Source organism: Anomaloglossus baeobatrachus, chromosome 1, assembly GCF_048569485.1.
Source record: "Anomaloglossus baeobatrachus isolate aAnoBae1 chromosome 1, aAnoBae1.hap1, whole genome shotgun sequence".
NCBI lineage: Eukaryota > Metazoa > Chordata > Amphibia > Anura > Aromobatidae > Anomaloglossus > Anomaloglossus baeobatrachus.
Window position 1 is genome coordinate 853,149,909 of NC_134353.1, and position 17,032 is coordinate 853,166,940.

Here is a 17,032-nt window from a genome sequence, read left to right on the forward strand (position 1 = left end):
TATTGCTTTTCTTCAGGCGACCCATAAACGACAAGTCAGGTACTTTTCAGTTCAGTATTAATCACTTCCTTAATATATATTCTGCTTTTAGCAACAACGGGGGACCAATATAAAAAAAAAAAAAAAAAAAAAGGGGAGTAGCCATATTAATCTCATACTGTTCAATCTGGGTGATTAAGTCTCACTTGGACCCAGGTGGTAGATTTATAATTCTTGAAGGTTTAATAAAAGGGTAAGCCCATCACTCTAATATTGATGCCCCAAACATAGGACAATTACACGTGTTCATAATTTTTTTTTGCTTCTGCAGAAACTACACCCTGCGGCCTTAATGATAGTGGTTGATCAATGCCCTCTTTTCTGAAATATCGGACAGGCTTTCATTTCAAAAAGGGTACGGTTCCACTTGTGTAAGACTTGCATGAGTCTCGCATCGGTATCTCCCGGCATGGCCCTCTCAGGAGTGTGTGCGGCTGTGCCGGGTGATACCGATGCGAGACTCATGCGAGTTATAGAACTAACAGAGTTAAATAGATGGGTAGAGTGCTCAAAAAGGGGACTAACATGTAATCTCAACCCTATTTTAAAAATGTGCAATTTTTATTAATATTCATTAAAATGTACCCACAAACAGACACAAACATATAAATGAGAATGGATCACGCTATCCTTGTAAATAACCAAGGAGTTTTATATACACACTCACTTTAGGAAAGGGAAGGGAAACTAATATAGCCCTATAAGGGTAGTGTATCCCTACCTAACAACGGAGGGTATGACACCATACGTTACCGGGCGCCCCCGTTCCACGTCGGCTCTCCCTCTCCCTGACCCTGATATAGGGATGGGATGGAAAGCCCTATAGTGGTGCTTGCACAGTACAATATATATGAGTTCCCAAATGGTAATACTCTTCCCTGTATTGTTTTCCTTAGATCAAGAAGGTATCAATTTACTGATCTACAACCAGGAATTCCTATTCATGATACTAGCACTGTACAAGACGTATAGACTTCTATTCCTAATAGATTATCTTTATGCAAGGTAGTGATCCATAAGAGTTATTTACAACCACATATGTTACAGGGTGGTATATCCCAAAAGTATATTACAGTCACCTAGAGTCATATCACAAGGGGCTCAGATAATCTCCTGGCAGGCCTGGATTCCTGCTTCTCAGGGAAGTAATTCATCTTTTCTCCCTGTTATACTATATTATATAGAATATGATTGGAGCAACCTTTTCTATTTTGCAGTAATTTGCAGGGGTGTCTGTATCCCATTTTTCTTTCAGCTCCTGGGGTATAATGGGGAGATTATCTGAGCCCCTTGTGATATGACTCTAGGTGACTGTAATATACTTGTGGGGTATACCACCCTGTAACATATGTGGTTGTAAATAACTCTTATGGATCATGGCCAGGTAATGTATTTATGTTGTAAGATTTTATGTTAATATTTAAGAGACCACTGTTGAATTTCATTCCATCTGATATAAGTATCATTGACATTTACAGTGCCATATAAACTACGTGACTATTTTTTCTCTACATGTGCTTTGTAAACATTATAACTTTAATAAAAAAAAAAAAATACTGTATAAAATAAAAACCACTGATAGAACTGACCCGCTGCGTCTTTCAAAAACACAGCAGTTCTCCATTTGTCAGGAAAATAAGCAAATGTGTATGAGATTTCTGAAATTTCAGCTTTTAATTTGCTTAAGACTTACAGAAAAATGCTGCAAAATCACGTGTGAACATAGCCCATTACTCTCTGCAGCACTATTCTTGCTGTACAAAAAACAAAAAAAAGTAAACCTGATGAGTCTCCTCAGGGACTACAGTATAGATTGGGATCTATTTAGAGACTAATCATTTTTTTTTCTACAAATGCAAGCTAACACTAGAACAAGCTTGGCATAATCTGCATCCATAAAAGCAATATACTCACAGGAGCGTTGTCATGGTCCACGGAGAAGTTGCACACAATCCAAGTGTCTGTTTCATTTTCACTAGCCGCTGGTATCATCCGGATTGCAGATAAATACAAGACGTCCCGCTGAGAAGCCGGCCACACTCTCTGCATAGCACACAATAGTGAATTTTCATTAATACAGATACTACAGCTCAAACACCATTATGTTCTTCAGACTGAACTTAGCAGGATCTTAAAAAGGATTTTTAACTTAAATGTTGTCTAACGACGACTGGGAATAGTCACTTTGACATTGCGAAAGGTTATCAAAAATGTCCCTTAATATAATTAAAAAAAAAAGCTAAACAAGACACTCCAATATGGTGAATAAACAATGATTAATTTAGTGGTATAACAGCAATCCAGAGTGTGACAACATTTCCGTCTAAATTAAGACTTTCATCAGTTCACAGATTGCTGCCTGGAAATGGGAGTGCAGGTGAAAGCAGGTGGTATCCAACCAAACGGAGAGGGCGCTACGCGGAATCCAACAACGCGGTATCCAACCCAACGGAGAGAGGGCGCTACGCGGTATCCAACCCAACAGAGAGAGGGCGCTAAGCGGTATCCAACCCAACGGAGAGAGGGCGCTACGCGGTATCCAACCCAACGGAGAGAGGGCGCTAAGCGGTATCCAACCCAACGGAGAGGGCATTACTTTCCATTGTGATGGATACCACATGCTTTCATCTGAGCTCCCATTTCCAGGCAGCCTTCCCACAGCAATTTGTGAAATGATGAATGTCTAATTACACAAATGTTTTCACACTGTGGATTGCAGTTACATCACCAAATAATTCATTGTTTATTCACTTTATTAGAGTACCTTGCTTAACTTTTTGAAGTTACAGGACTGGATGCTACTTGAGCACCCATAATCAGAAGTGCCATGTGCTTTTTATACCTTAATAGGATTAGTGACAGGATGCCCTAAACCCAATAGGCTCTTATAACTACTACTTCATCTGATATATCTGGTTCTGAAAACTTCCAGACACACACATTGACATGGAAATAATTATAGCAGCTCTATTTTTGAAGCGTTTATTCCCAATACCAGGTTATAATCTCACAAATCTTCCTTATAGAATTCTAAATACGTTTGCCAAGGCAAAGTATTTTTAAATATGCACCATTCTGCAGATCCCCCCCCAATTGCAATTGGAAATGTCCTCCTGTACTTCCAACGGTAATGGGCTGAACATACATGGTAATCTCATGTTCTGCCAGACTGAGGCGGTTCTTTCTAGGATCACCTTTCTCTGCAAATACTGCTGCAACTCTTTTGGGGTATATCTCTAGCAGCTTTGCACTTCTAGAGGATGAAATCCTTGCCCATTCCTTTTTGCAAAATGGCTCTAACTCAGTGAGATTGGATAGAGGCATCTGTAAACAGCAGTTTTCACATCTTGTCACATATTTTCAATGAGATTTAGGTCTGGACTGTGACATTCACATACGTGAATATGCTTCCTGCTAACAGGTAAAACTGTGCCCCAGGCTCAAGTCTTTTCCAGCCTCTAACAGGTTTTCCTTCAGGATTGCTGTGTATTTCGCTCCTTCCATCTTACCATTAACTCTGACAAGCGTCCCTGTCCCTGCTGAAGAAAATTATCCCAACAGCATGTAACTGTCACCACCATGTTTGACAGTGGGGATGGTGTTTTCAGGGTGGTATGCAGTGTTCATTTTCCAACACAAATAGCATTTTGCATTAGCCCAAAAAGTTCTACTTTGGTTTCATCTGACCAGATCACCTTCTTCCACATACCATGTAAGGGACACAGCTAGTAGGAAGCTTAATTACCTTTAAATGTTTCTTAGATAAGAATGCTAATACTAATAATAATTTATTATTTTTTATTATTATTATTATTATTATTATTATTATTATTATTATTATGTAGGTTAGTAAATCTCAAATTCCCAAAATTTGGGGTACCAGATTTTTAACATTGAAAGACATACCTTGTGCGTTTGGTACACAATAATTGACTTTGGGGATAGTTTTTCAACAACATGGAAATTTTCAATGGTTGCTGTGGGGACAAGACATAAAACAATGAATAAAATATAAAACAAAATAACCATGAAACACAATATTAGTATATTTGGCTCTAGAAATGGTCTTACTCTCCCAGTCGTTGCGTACATCAACATTCCAAAAGTGCTGGCACACTTCGTGCCCTGTGACTCCTTTCACAGAATGAGTGGCCTTCAGGGGGTCAAGAACAATGCCATTTTCTTCTACTTCCCTTCTATAAACCTGCAAAGATCAGATTTGTCAGACAGCAGATCGAGAAAGTAGTCATTTTATTTGGCGACTTGTATGATAAAGGATTCCCTTACCTTCATTTCTCCTTCTTCTACAACAAGTTGCCAGTTGGCATCTCCACCAACATCTTGTAGTGAGTACGTCATGTGGTTCTGTACCATCTCATCCACCTACAACAGAACAGTAAGTTATTCAGATAGTATGATCAGATTGTAGCACAGCACTGTCCTTGCACAAGAAACTATTAATCCTGAGCATTTAAAGGGGTTTTTAAACAATGCCATTCATCTGGTTACCGTTTATTTTTAAAATCACCCTCCCGGGTCTAGTGCTGAGTCTCCACCGCTGCTTCTGGTGTCTGTTACTGTCTGCAGCGCTGAGTCTCCACCGCTGCTCCTGGTGTATGTTACTGTCTGCAGCGCTGAGTCTCCACCGCTGCTCCTGGTGTATGTTACTGTCTGCAGCGCTGAGTCTCCACCGCTGCTCCTGGTGTATGTTACTGTCTGCAGCACTGAGACTCCACCGCTGCTTCTGGTGTAGGTTACTGTCTGCAGCACTGAGACTCCACCGCTGCTTCTGGTGTATGTTACTGTCTGCAGCGCTGAGTCTCCACCGCTGCTTCTGGTGTATGTTACTGTCTGCAGCGCTGAGTCTCCACCGCTGCTCCTGGTGTATGTTACTGTCTGCAGCGCTGAGTCTCCACCGCTGCTCCTGGTGTCTGTTACTATCTGCAGCGCTGAGTTCATGTCGACAACGATGTAACAAGTAAGATTGGTGGCCACTAATGAAAATAACAGACACCAGGAGGAGATGGGACTCAAGGAGGGTGAGTAAAGCAAAGTTTGTTTTTATAAAAAAAAAAAACCCACAAAAAACAACACTGTACCTAGAAATAAAGGTGTTTCTGAAAACAGAAAACCCCTTTAAAAGGGATTCTGTCAGGTTTTTTTACATTAAATCTGAGAGCAGCATGATGTAGGGACACATTCCAGCAATACTGGGCAGCTTGCCGCAGTTTTTGATACAGTCACAGTTTTTATCTGCTAGAGATCTAGCAGTTGACTGCAGAGCTCTGTATAACTCCGCCCACAACATTGATTAGCAGCTTTCTGTGCTGTGCACAATGTGCATAGGCAGAAAGCTGCCAAAAACTGGTGGGGGCGGGTTTAGAAAGAGCAGGAAGACAAAATGGCATCAAACAACTAGTCTTCTAGAGAATCTACTGCTACTAAAATACTGATTTTATTGAAACCTTAACAGTCCTTAGGGATACATCACTGCAATCAGGGTCTCTACATCATGGTGCTCTCAGATTAAATAGTTTACAGTCTATAGTTTATAGATTAAATAGATTTACTTGCTAATAAATTCCCTTTAAAAGGGGTTGTCCAGGCTTCAGTCCAAAGGCCACAGTCACTCGGTGACTATAGAGGTGTGAATCTCAATGACCAGCGTGCGTGCTTGTCAGGATTCTTCGGTGTCAGGCAGTCATGTAACCACAAATATGCGATTTGCATACTTCTGGACACATTCTGAGTAGACGTGTCCATCCGCACTCAATTCACTGGTATTGAGATGTGCCGACTAGACGTGTGGCCTATGACCGCATGCATGCAAATTGCAGGGGGCTCCAGGTAATCCTAACAGCGTGCACACTGCGTGCTGTGAGGATTCACAAGTCTGCGGTCACAGAGTGACTGCAGACTTTCACCCCAAGCCTGCACAACCCCTTTAAACTTTGATAATTTCACCTGTGTTCAAGTAAAAAAAAAAAAAAATAAATCTGTTGACAGCAAACAATGAAAACCAGTGAGATGAACAATTGGGCTTGGCTCAGTAACTTGTTGCACTCCAGTTGTCGTGAAACCACAACTGACAGGCAGTGGTTGTCTGGGAATGCCAGGAGGGTAGCTTCACAACAGCTGAGTGTGGAGGATTGCCAACACCTTCATTAGGAAGTAATGGAGCACATAAATGGAGGAGTAAAGAGAACGTTGTATTCAAATTATCTCATCATGGTAAGTGATGGCCTGGACTAGTCTGTACAGTCAGGAGGCGACAGTGGTCGGTAAAGCACAAAGTCTTTTAGGTCCCCCCCACCCCCTCTCTTCTATTGGGGTACTTGGACCCCCCTTTTAGAGACCACTGTCTTATTACTGCCATGTCAGTAATTACGATGTAAAGAAATTACAGTAACTGTCTTGTAATACTTTACAGGACACAAAATAGATCCTGCCACATGCTGCAGAATCCCCACTGATAGAAGGCATGTGAGCACCTATGTGATCCGAAGCTCATCCAACAAATGGCTGGCGTCCCTTCAGACACGAGCTTTTACACATAAGACCACCGTCAGTAGACTTACCGCTCGGACAAATCGGTGATTTTCCAAACCAAGGAATGCATCACTGGCTGGTAAAGATGAAGACAAGTGTGATCTAGTCTTTTCTGACTGAGACTAGAAAAAAAACAAAACGTTGTCATGATTGATATTTGGGACAATCCATGCATTTCAGAAATGACCCTATTTGTGTAGAAGATCACTTTGGTCTTTGGAATTGGCAATAATGCAATAAAGAAATCAGAATCAGGTTCATAAGGAACAAAGTATAATGTGTGGAGTTAGGTTTTTTGGGATCCTGCATGAGCAGTGGATGTCAGAGGACAGGTTACCAGGTCAAGGGTGGATAGCTCCCGTAATTTTAAGCCTCGCCCATGAATATCTAAATTTTTTCTTAAAATTTGCCATATTCTTTCAGAGATATAGGCCCATTGCATTTAGTGCTACTTTCTATGGTCTTTACAAGGGGGTGTGGCTCACAATGCAGACTAAGGACACGCCCCCAAGGGATCCTGTGACGACACCACTTTGTATAGTGCTAAATTAAAAAGGCCCATATCTACTGAGCAGTATGGTGAATGCAAAAAATAAAGCCAACAAAATAGTAAAACGAGCAGCAGGAATAAAATAAGAGTAAAAACTGATCACTTTTTATCTGGTGACGGGTCCCCTTTAAACCCCAATCTAGCATCTACTGGTTACAGCCCTCTTGTTAAAAAATGAGCACATCCCACCCGTCTATGCGGCATAATGTGCCATATACAGATACAAAACATTTCCTGATCTGCTTTCTATTGCACACAGTCCTTTGGGGCGACACATAGCATCACAAATACCTGCTCGATTTTGTCTTGTCGGTCCAAAGCGGCTTCAACTGCATCAAAGAATTCCTCCTCATTAATTAAACTGTTTGGTCCCTCCTGTCAATGTAAAAGTGAGGGTTATTCACCGAGCACTGACCGTTCCCCGCTTTCTAAAAATCTCGATTGGGCAGCAATATTTTCATAGCACGTCACATGCAGGATGTTTACCTTCTCACTTCTGAATTGCAAAGTGATTATTGTCTTTATTCCTGCTTCTTTATATTACTGATTAGTTAGGGTGAATCTGATGCCACACAGCCCCCCATAGAAGTCCCCCCCCTAGCCAATCAGCGGCCGCAGCCTTCTCATTCCATCTGAAACAAGATTCCTATTACGGATGGACTGGGAGGGCTGCAGCCAATCAGTAGACGCTAATCGGGTGCAGCAATCAAGGGGCTCCTTTGACTGACAATGCCAGTAGCCACGGCTTCAAGAGAAGATCAGATGTGGGCACAGTTACAGGGCCGTAAGCGGTTATTCACAATATCATGCAGTAAGGTGTGTACTAGAAACGAGTGGACAGTTAGTAAAACAGGTCCGGTTTCTACAGATATGAAGAATCACATGTGACATGGTCTGTCATCAATCTATCATATCACAATAAATCTCACAATTGGACTGGGGGAGGGTACAGTACATACTTCATAGTCTGGTCCACCAAAGTGAGATTTCTTCTTCAGCTCGGTCATTGCATTTTTGTAAGCTTCTTCCACTCTTCTTCTCTTTTCAACCTCCTAAAATAAGTAGAACTGGTTATGTATTGGAAAAAGAATGGATGAACAGGGTTGATGAAGCCATGGCGCAGTCATAGAAAGCTCCCACAGGCACCATCCCTGAGCAGAAGGTGGGATCTGGATGGCCGGCAGCTCCGCTCACAGGGCTAGCTCACTTGTAACCCTCGCCATATTTCATATGGTGCATCTTTACATTTACCAATTACGTTAATGGTATCTCATCTGTACGTATAGACATTAGAGCAAAAAGCTTTTTACTGATTATGTGAAAAACCCAGCGGAAATCCCTACATTAGCATTTTGTGGTTGTACTGCCTTAAAAGCAACTGACTCAATATCCATATTATAGTGTCCTGTAAATTATTACAAAGGGGAATCCATTACAGTAAGCTTAGGTTAAAGGTTATGTCATTCTACAAAAATTAACCTTAATGTGAAATTTTAATTAAAGTTTTGGATTTTAGTGGAGTGACAAACTGTCAGCACAAAATGACTGTTCAACCCAAGTACAGGCGCTCGGTGCACCATGGTGGCTACGTGATCAACGTTCCCGACTCTGACAACAGAGGAACCTCAGTGCGTGATGTGAGGATTCTCAAAAATGCAGACAGAGCGCGCCACACACACACACACACACACACACACACTGCAGACTTGTGGATTTACACTCTACAACCCCTTTAATAGTGATTTTGTGTCGTTAGACTTAACACAAAATTCAAAACATTAAACGTGGGTTAACATATTGATACAGATTTGGGGTTTGACCTGTTTTTATTTCAATTTTGTAGAATTAGGGCCTGTAGCTGAGCTTCACAAGAGTACCAAGATGTGATTAGGTCATCACATTGCAGAGGTCATCACGTTGCTCCTGTCAATGCAGAGGCAGCTGAGACAGCGAAGTTGAACAGTAAGCTCTCCATGGCGCAGCCAAAGATTAAATGTTATTACTGTAGGTGGGGGTTGTTAGTCTCAGGTGTGTCTTATGGAGATGGGGCAGTAGTGAGAGGTGTGGGACATTAAGGAGTGGTGGCAGTGTGAAGCAGCAGTATGAAGAGGTGGGGGACAGTATGGCGTTGTGGGAGCGTGGGGAACAGTATGGAGTGGGTGGGAGCATGGGGAGACAAAGGAGTTGTGTGGGGACAACATTGAGTGGTGTGAGCATGGGGGGCATTATGGAGTGGTGTGTGCATGGAGTTGTGGGGGGACAACATGCAGTGGTGGGAGCATGGGGAGAGGAAACCAGTATGGAGCTATGGGAGCATGGGGAGACATTATGGAGTTGTGGGGGGACAACATGGAGTGGTGGGAGAATGGGGGAAGAAGTCAGCAATGCATTGTGAGATCCATGAGGGACAGTATGAAGTGGTGGCAGCATGGGAGGACAGTATGGAGCTGTGATAACATGGGGGCAGCATGGAGTGTTGGGAGCATGGAGGGCAATATGGATTTGTCAAAGCGTGAGGGAACAGCATAGAGATGTGGGAGTGTGGAAGGACAATATAAAGTTGTGGAAGACCAGTATGGAGCAAGGGTGCTTTACACGCTGCGACGTCGCTAGCGATCTCATTAGCGATGTGACAAGCTAGATCGCAGATGCGATCTGCCGAGATTGCACATAGGTCGTTTTTGAGATCGCTAGCGATGTCGCAGTGTATAAAGCACCCTTTAGTGTTAGTATGGAGTTGTGAGTGTGAGGGGACAGCATGGAGTGTGTATGGAGTGGTAGAGTTTTAGGGTTAGAATGTAATTGTGAAGAAGGAGAACAGCATGAAGTGTTGGGAACAAGGGGGCAGTATGGAGAGGTGTGGGGGTGTGTGTGTGTGTGTGTGTGTGTGTGTGTGTGTGTGTGTGTGTGTGTGTGTGTGTGTGTGTGTGTGTGTGTGTAAGGACAGCATAAGGATGGTTTTGAGGCTATAGTCCACAATGGGCAGTATAATGATACTTTTATTTTCCAGGACGCCACATGACAGCACGGTAGGAGTTGCTCCTTTGACCTTTACAGGGACAGGAAACGCAAGAGTTTAAAAGCCCCTCCCCATCCCCCTTTCCTCAGTGTTTTTCCTGTCCCTGTACAGGACGGACGCAAGTCTTACCGTCGGGATGTACGGGGTCCAGGCGGATCAGGGGGGGGGCTTGCTCTCTCCTTCCGGCCTGTCAAGCAGCCCCTGGCCGACACCTCTACAGGAGAGGTCCCTCAGCCGGCCGGTGGAGCAGGAGTTCCCGGCAAAAGCCGCTTCCCTCAGGTGAGGGCTCTCGGCATCCCGCTGTTTGCCGCGGCCATGTGGCACTTCCGGGTGTGCACACGCCATGCGTTCCAGCCTGACACGCTGATGCATGTGCAGCGCAAAGTCTTCCGCATTTCCTGGTCGGAATATGGCGGCGCCCAGGAAGGCGGCGTGTGATCCGGGTCGGAACACTGGAGGCGGGAACGGGCCCTGTCGTCGCCCAAACAGGTATCAAACCTTGGGAACGGGGAAATATGCATTCTGTGTGTTTCTGTATAACGACCTGCTCACTGCTTATTACAATGGATGAAGGTGACAGGTCTGATGCTAGCCCCCCTGACGAGTCCCAGGGTCACGTAAGTGCAGGTGCGTCAGGAATCTGACCTGTAGTGGTGTGGGTAGAGCCTGATTCAGTCTCCCCTTCCGTTTAGGATTCTTCCACGGCACGCACCGGCACTATCCCTAAAAAAGTTCAGAGGAAGTCGGCCAGAATAAAAAAGTGTGCAGTCTGTCATTCACATCTGTCAGAGTCCTGCACTAAAATTGGAAATTTAGCCTTGGAACTTTCTAAGTAGATTATGCTGCATGGTGAGGTTGCTGCCTCATGTTTTGCTGGGCTCAGCAGACCTCATGTTTAAGTTCAGAATTTACCTGTTGATGGAACCTTGTGTGGATCCTCCTGTTGTGGTTTAATAACACATTTGATTCCACACTTATCTCACCAGACCAGGTTCTGTCTGATTTACTCCTTCTATAGGAGGGAAAATTGTGGATATAACACATTATCTCGCATTGGAACTTGCCCTCCAGCTGAACCTCAGGGTGAGTTAATTGGTTCAGGTGTGACTAATTTGGCATGTAGGATACCACTCATGCAGTAGGTGTATCCTGAAGTTCACAGGTGAATTACACTCTTAGGGGTATCTGATCGGGCCTCACACCTCTGGCCTCGCGCCTCAGGGTTCTGGCCTCGTGATGACTCTGGCTCACGCCTCACTGCTCTGGCCTCCTGGGGCCTCGCACCTCCTGGCTCCGGCCTCGCGCCTCCTGGCTCGTACCTCACAACTTGGGGCTCCGGCATCGCGCCTCATGGGTTTGGCCTCGGCCCACACGCCACACAGCTCTGACCACACGCTAGCTTGACGCCTTGGGACTGTCAAGGCCTCACTGCTTGACGTCTCTGGTCTTACTGTTTCTCAGCCTTGCCATTCATGGCTTGGCTTCACTGGCTTTGGGCCTCTGGGCTTGTACCTTGGGCCTCTGGGCTTGGGCCTTGTGCCTCTAGGCTTGTGCCTCTAAGCTTGTGCCTTGTGCCTCTAGGCTTGTGCCTTTGGGCTTCTGCCTTGTGCCTCTAGGCTTGTGCCTCTAGGCTTGGGCCTCTGGGCTTGTGCCTTGTGTCTCTAGGCTTGTGCCTCTGAGCTTGTGCCTTGTGTCTCTAGGCTTGTGCCTCTGGGCTTGTGCCTTGTGCCTCTAGGCTTGTGCCTCTGGGCTTGTGGCTTGTGCCTCTAGGCTTGTGCCTCTAGGCTTGTGCCTCTAGGCTTGTGGCTTGTGCCTCTAGGCTTGTGCCTCTGGCCTTGTGGCTTGTGCCTCTAGGCTTGTGCCTCTGGCCTTGTGCCTTTTAGGCTTGTGCCTCTGGGCTTGTGCCTTGAGTCTCTAAGCTTGTGCCTCAGGGCTTGTGTCTTGTGTCTCTAGGCTTGTGCCTCTGGGCTTGTGCCTGGTGTCTCTAGGCTTGTGCCTCTGGGCTTGTGCCTTGTGTCTCTAGGCTTGTGCCTCTGGGCTTGTGCCTTGTGTCTCTAGGCTTGTGCCTCTGGGCTTGTGCCTTGTGTCTCTGGGCTTGTGCCTCTGGGCTTGTGCCTTGTGTCTCTAAGCTTGTACATCTGGGCTTGTGCCTTGTGCCTTTGGGCTTGTGCCTCTGGGCTTGTGCCTTGTGCCTCTAGGCTTGTGCCTCTGGGCTTGTGCCTTGTGCCTCTGGGCTTGTGCCTGGTGCCTCTGGGCTTGTGCCTGGTGCCTCTGGGATTGTGCCTTGTGCCTCCGGGCTTGTGCCTCCGGGCTTGCGCATTACGCTTCATGCTTCTGGCATTGTGCGTCTGACATTGCGCTTGTGCCTCTGGCCTTGCGCCTCCGGCCTTGCGCCTCTGGCATTTGCGCCACTGGCCTTGCGCCTCTGGCATTGTGCCTTGCACCTCTGGCATTGTGCCTTGCGACTTGGGGCTTGCGCCTTGCGCTTCATGTTCCGGCCTTGCGTGTCTGGCATTGCGCCTTGTGCCTCTGGCTTTATGCCTTGTGCCTCTGTCTTGCGCCTCTGGCCTCTGGCCTTGCGCCTCTGGCTTTGCGCCTCTGGCCTTGTGCTTTGCGCCTCTGGCCTTGCGCTTCCGGGCTTACGCCTTGCGCTTCCTGTTCTGGCCTTGCGTGTCTGGCATTGCGCCTTGTGCCTCTGGCTTTATGCCTTGTGCCTCTGCCTTGCGCCTCTGGCCTCTGGCCTTGCGCCTCTGGCTTTGCGCCTCTGGCCTTGTGCTTTGCGCCTCTGGCCTTGCGCTTCCGGGCTTACGCCTTGCGCTTCCTGTTCTGGCCTTGCGTGTCTGGCATTGGGCCTTGCGCCTCTGCGCCTTGCGCTTCTGTGCCTCTGCGCCTTGGGCCTTGCGCTTCTGCGCCTTGGGCCTTGCGCTTCTGCGCCTTGGACCTTATGCCTCTGCGCCTTTGGCCTTGCGCCTCTGCGCCTTTGGCCTTGCAGTGGCCTCGTCCCTTGCGCCTCGGGTTGCATACTTCGCATTGGGTCTCTCGCATCGGCTTTGGTTAGAGGGGCCTCACACTTCTGGAACGGCACTTGGCTTAGCCGTAATAGGCTGTCATGTTTGAGTTGGCCTAGTTTTCTCCTTATTATGGCTCAGACCTGGAATCTGAGTTCAGCTACGGTCCTTCTTTTCTAATCAGTAGTATTCAGCGGTGCTTAATTGCTTAGCTCTGGTCTTTCTTTTATAACTTATGACTAAAGAGAAATGTTATCGAGTTCATCCTATGGTGGAAAGAACTGAATGTAGCCAATCATGGTAATAGCCCGTTTTACTGTGACAGGTCCTTTGATGGCAATTGGACTGGTTTTCTGGCCATTGTTCAACATCCAGAATCTCGTAAATAACCTGTGAGGTTTTCCAGCCTCTTGTGGCAGGGAACTCCATAGTCTCCCTCATAGGCTCGCTGTTCTCACGAGAAAACATCCAGGGTCTCACCACTGCCAAATGAACTATCACTCTGTGATTATTGGAGGCCCTCACTCCTCTGGAGGAAGTTCCCTGGTCACTATGGAAGACTGTGTGGTATGTTTACGCTAGTGTCCGATATAGTGGTACTTACAGGCTAATGGAGTATAGTGCATTTCTGGTTGGGTAGTCTACCCAGGTGGTAGTGGTTTTCTTTCCGCCAGCTCAGGGCAACACTAGTCTCCTGTGTTTGCTGCCACGGATATGGCAAACCACTTCTTTAAATTCCAATATATATACTGTATACAGTGTATCTATGAGGTTGGCCACCTACATTTTCTGGGACGCTTCCTCCCATCCAGATTCCATACCCCGCTGTCCTTGGCATCTGCATCTTGGGAACAATGCTTCCTTCAGGTGGTCGGATGATGTACTTGGCTTGCTAATATCGGTCGACGTGCCTTCCGGACTCCAACTCTTCACGTCTTTGGTTCATGATGGTCCTTCTCATTACTCGAGGTCCAGTAGTTATGCCTTGTCATCTTGGGCTTCTGGAGCCAGGATATGAACTCTGGCGGTACGGTGGGCTGGTCTGTGACCAGGGGTAATCGTTTGAACCTCGGAGAGCTGATGTCCGTACTGACCTGGTTTATTAAGCCCGGACATGTTTATTCTTGATCTAGCCGGTGGTCATTCTATCGGGCTGTGGTTTATTCATTCCTTGATAGGCTGTTAAGGACTTTAACTTCTATTCTATAGTTGCGGTGTTCAGAATGTTCATTAACCCATTTCGGGCATGTCTCACTGTCTCTGGTCGCTGTAGTGTAAGCTGTCTACCTCGTTTATTCTCAGTCCCAACAGGCAGAGCTCCTTCGCTCTTGGACGTCAGACGAGCAGTTCTGGCATATTTAGAGGCTACCAGAGTTGGCGCATAGCTTCTGCCCTCTTGGTGCAAATTGCGGGAAAGTGCCGAGGGAAGTCGATGTCTAAGACAACTGTCTCGGTAGGTTAGGGCCGCTGTTTCAGCTACTTACCAGTCCGCGGGTCGGGACCTCCCAACTCGCATTGGGGCCCACTCCGCCAGGGCTCTGTCCTCTTCTTGGGCGGAGAAGGTGGGGGTTTCCTTGGATCTGATTTGTCGTACGGCAACGTGGTCGGGTCCCCACACGTTTTGTAAGCATTATAAACTGGGCCTTCTCACCGATCAGCACATGTTGTTCAGTAGCAGGGCTTTGCAGGCTGTGGTCCCCCCCTCATGTGGATTACTTTGGCATTCTCCTACCGTGCTGTCATGTGGCATCCTGGAAAATAAGAATTACTACTTACCGGTAATGATGTTTCCAGGAGCCAACATGACAGCACGCTTATTTCCCTCCCGTCTGATTATGTACCGTGTGTTGTGCGTTCTGCATTAATAAAATGGTGTTATCTCCCATCCTGGTGTGGTACTTTAAAAAACACTGAGGAAAGGGGGATGGGGAGGGGCTTTTAAACTCTTGCGTTTCCTGTCCCTGTAAAGGTCAAAGGAGCAACTCCTACCGTGCTGTCATGTTGGCTCCTGGAAACATCATTACCGGTAAGTAGTAATTCTTATTTTTAAGGGCACATTGTCAGAAAGTGCGGCAGAATATAGTAGAAGAGGGAAGTCTACAGATATGAGCTCTGGGAATGAAATCTCATCATAGCATCTGTACTACATGGAGAAAAAAAGGATGAGTATGATTCAGAGAACATGTCTATAAAAGGTGCCTGAATGTAAATGATTATTTGTGATACTGCCTGTGTGTCATCAGTACTGTGGTTCACAGTCTGATGATGGCTGTTAACAAATCCCAGTATCTCCTTATCAGTATTATGGAGATAATGGGAGCTGAAGGTTCATGTGATGCACATACATACGGGGCTGATTTGACATTGCAGTTGACCTCTGTACTAAGCTTGTTGAAGTAGTCATGTACTGATGGTAGTTTACGTGCCAAATTCTTTTACTAAGTGTGGTTCTGCTGCTGAATTCATGTACTGAGAGTGGTTTTGAGGCTGTATTCATGTACCGACGGTGGTTCTAATGTTCTACACATGTAGCCATCCATAACTGGTCAGATGACATGCTACAAGGGTAGATTACAACTCAAAAATCCTCAAAACATGGTGTTTGGAGATTGAGAAGGATTTGAAGCATTTGTGCTGCAAAAAAAAAAAAAAAAAACTAAAAAAAAAAACCAAAAAAACAAAACAATGTCAACACACTAACTTAGAGTTTTCGGAGCAGAAGGTTAGAGCGTGATGACAATTGTGTTTTTTTTGCAGCAGAAACTTCAAATTAGTTGCGGTAATGTATTTATGTACCCAAGGTGATTTTGATCATGTATGTCTGTAAATACCCCTTTAAATCTTTTGTCATCGTGGTTTTATACAATTTGACCACGACACCTGTATACACCCCAACACCACGTAATTCTGATGAAAGAAAGGTGCACGAGGACTGGGCTCCAGCACCAATAGGAAAAGGTTAAAACATAAATTTTACTGTGCCATTAAAAACATGGTAAGAAAAAGCAAAAAAATAAGATTAAGGATCCATAAGCTTATGAATTTCAGTATAGCAACCCTTATTCATAGTTATAAGGTTTGCTAACCCAAAACCTATAAACTTAAGGATCCATAAAGGGGTTGTTCACTACTTGGCCAATCCCTCCTACTCCTTCCACATGTTTGGCCCTTTTACAATAATAAAGCTGGGTTCCAGGCTGGTGTGTTTCTTCGCTCCTTGCACCACACCCTGACCAAACAAGGTCTACCAAGGTTCCTGTGTGAACACAAGTGTCTCCCCACACTGAATTGTCCTCCCTACATAATCCTGAAGCCTATATGTAACCACACTGCAGATCACCATTACCTTGTCCAGCCTTTTTTGCCAGCTGTCCTCTCGTTTAACCATAAGGTCAATACAATGCGATAGAGTGGATAATATCCCGGCTGTAGTCGCCTTAAAGGTAATTGCTTCTCCTTTAAAATCAATTCCATTTATGCCCCTAGGCGTTACATGCGGGAACACTGAAATGCAAACAAATCACAGTCATACATCCTCAGCTATGTATACATTGTCACATATTGATATAGGGTAGAAGTGCTGTAAAAGTGCGGGTGGAAATAGGAAAATACTGTTAAAGAAATCGCTCCCTGTTCTGAGGACTGGCTATATAAAATGGGAGCAACGTACAATGTACAAATATAAATCCGCACACTCTGCTTTTGAGGATTTGATTTCCCGAACACTTGCTGTACAGCAGGTGAAATAGAAAAAAAAAAATACATGGAAAGTCAGGCATCTGAAAGTCTTCTAGAAAATTCTGATTTTTATTTATGCAAACTCCAGAAAACGTAATGAAGTCACAGCTTCATGATTAAAAAAAAAAG

General features: G+C 45.4%; 1 protein-coding gene across 1 annotated transcript in view; it reads right to left on the bottom strand.

Moving 5' to 3' along the window:
* Positions 1 to 17,032, bottom strand: part of CERT1 (ceramide transporter 1) — a 102,183-nt gene that overhangs the window by 21,781 nt on the left and 63,370 nt on the right. Inside the window, exons 7-14 of the mRNA XM_075325475.1 lie at positions 16,512 to 16,669; positions 8,098 to 8,190; positions 7,430 to 7,513; positions 6,618 to 6,710; positions 4,327 to 4,422; positions 4,111 to 4,243; positions 3,946 to 4,016; positions 1,954 to 2,082 (exon numbers count right to left, since the gene is read on the bottom strand). Of these exons, the coding sequence (XP_075181590.1) occupies positions 1,954 to 2,082; positions 3,946 to 4,016; positions 4,111 to 4,243; positions 4,327 to 4,422; positions 6,618 to 6,710; positions 7,430 to 7,513; positions 8,098 to 8,190; positions 16,512 to 16,669 (857 nt within the window). The remainder of the gene's footprint in view (positions 1 to 1,953; positions 2,083 to 3,945; positions 4,017 to 4,110; positions 4,244 to 4,326; positions 4,423 to 6,617; positions 6,711 to 7,429; positions 7,514 to 8,097; positions 8,191 to 16,511; positions 16,670 to 17,032) is intronic.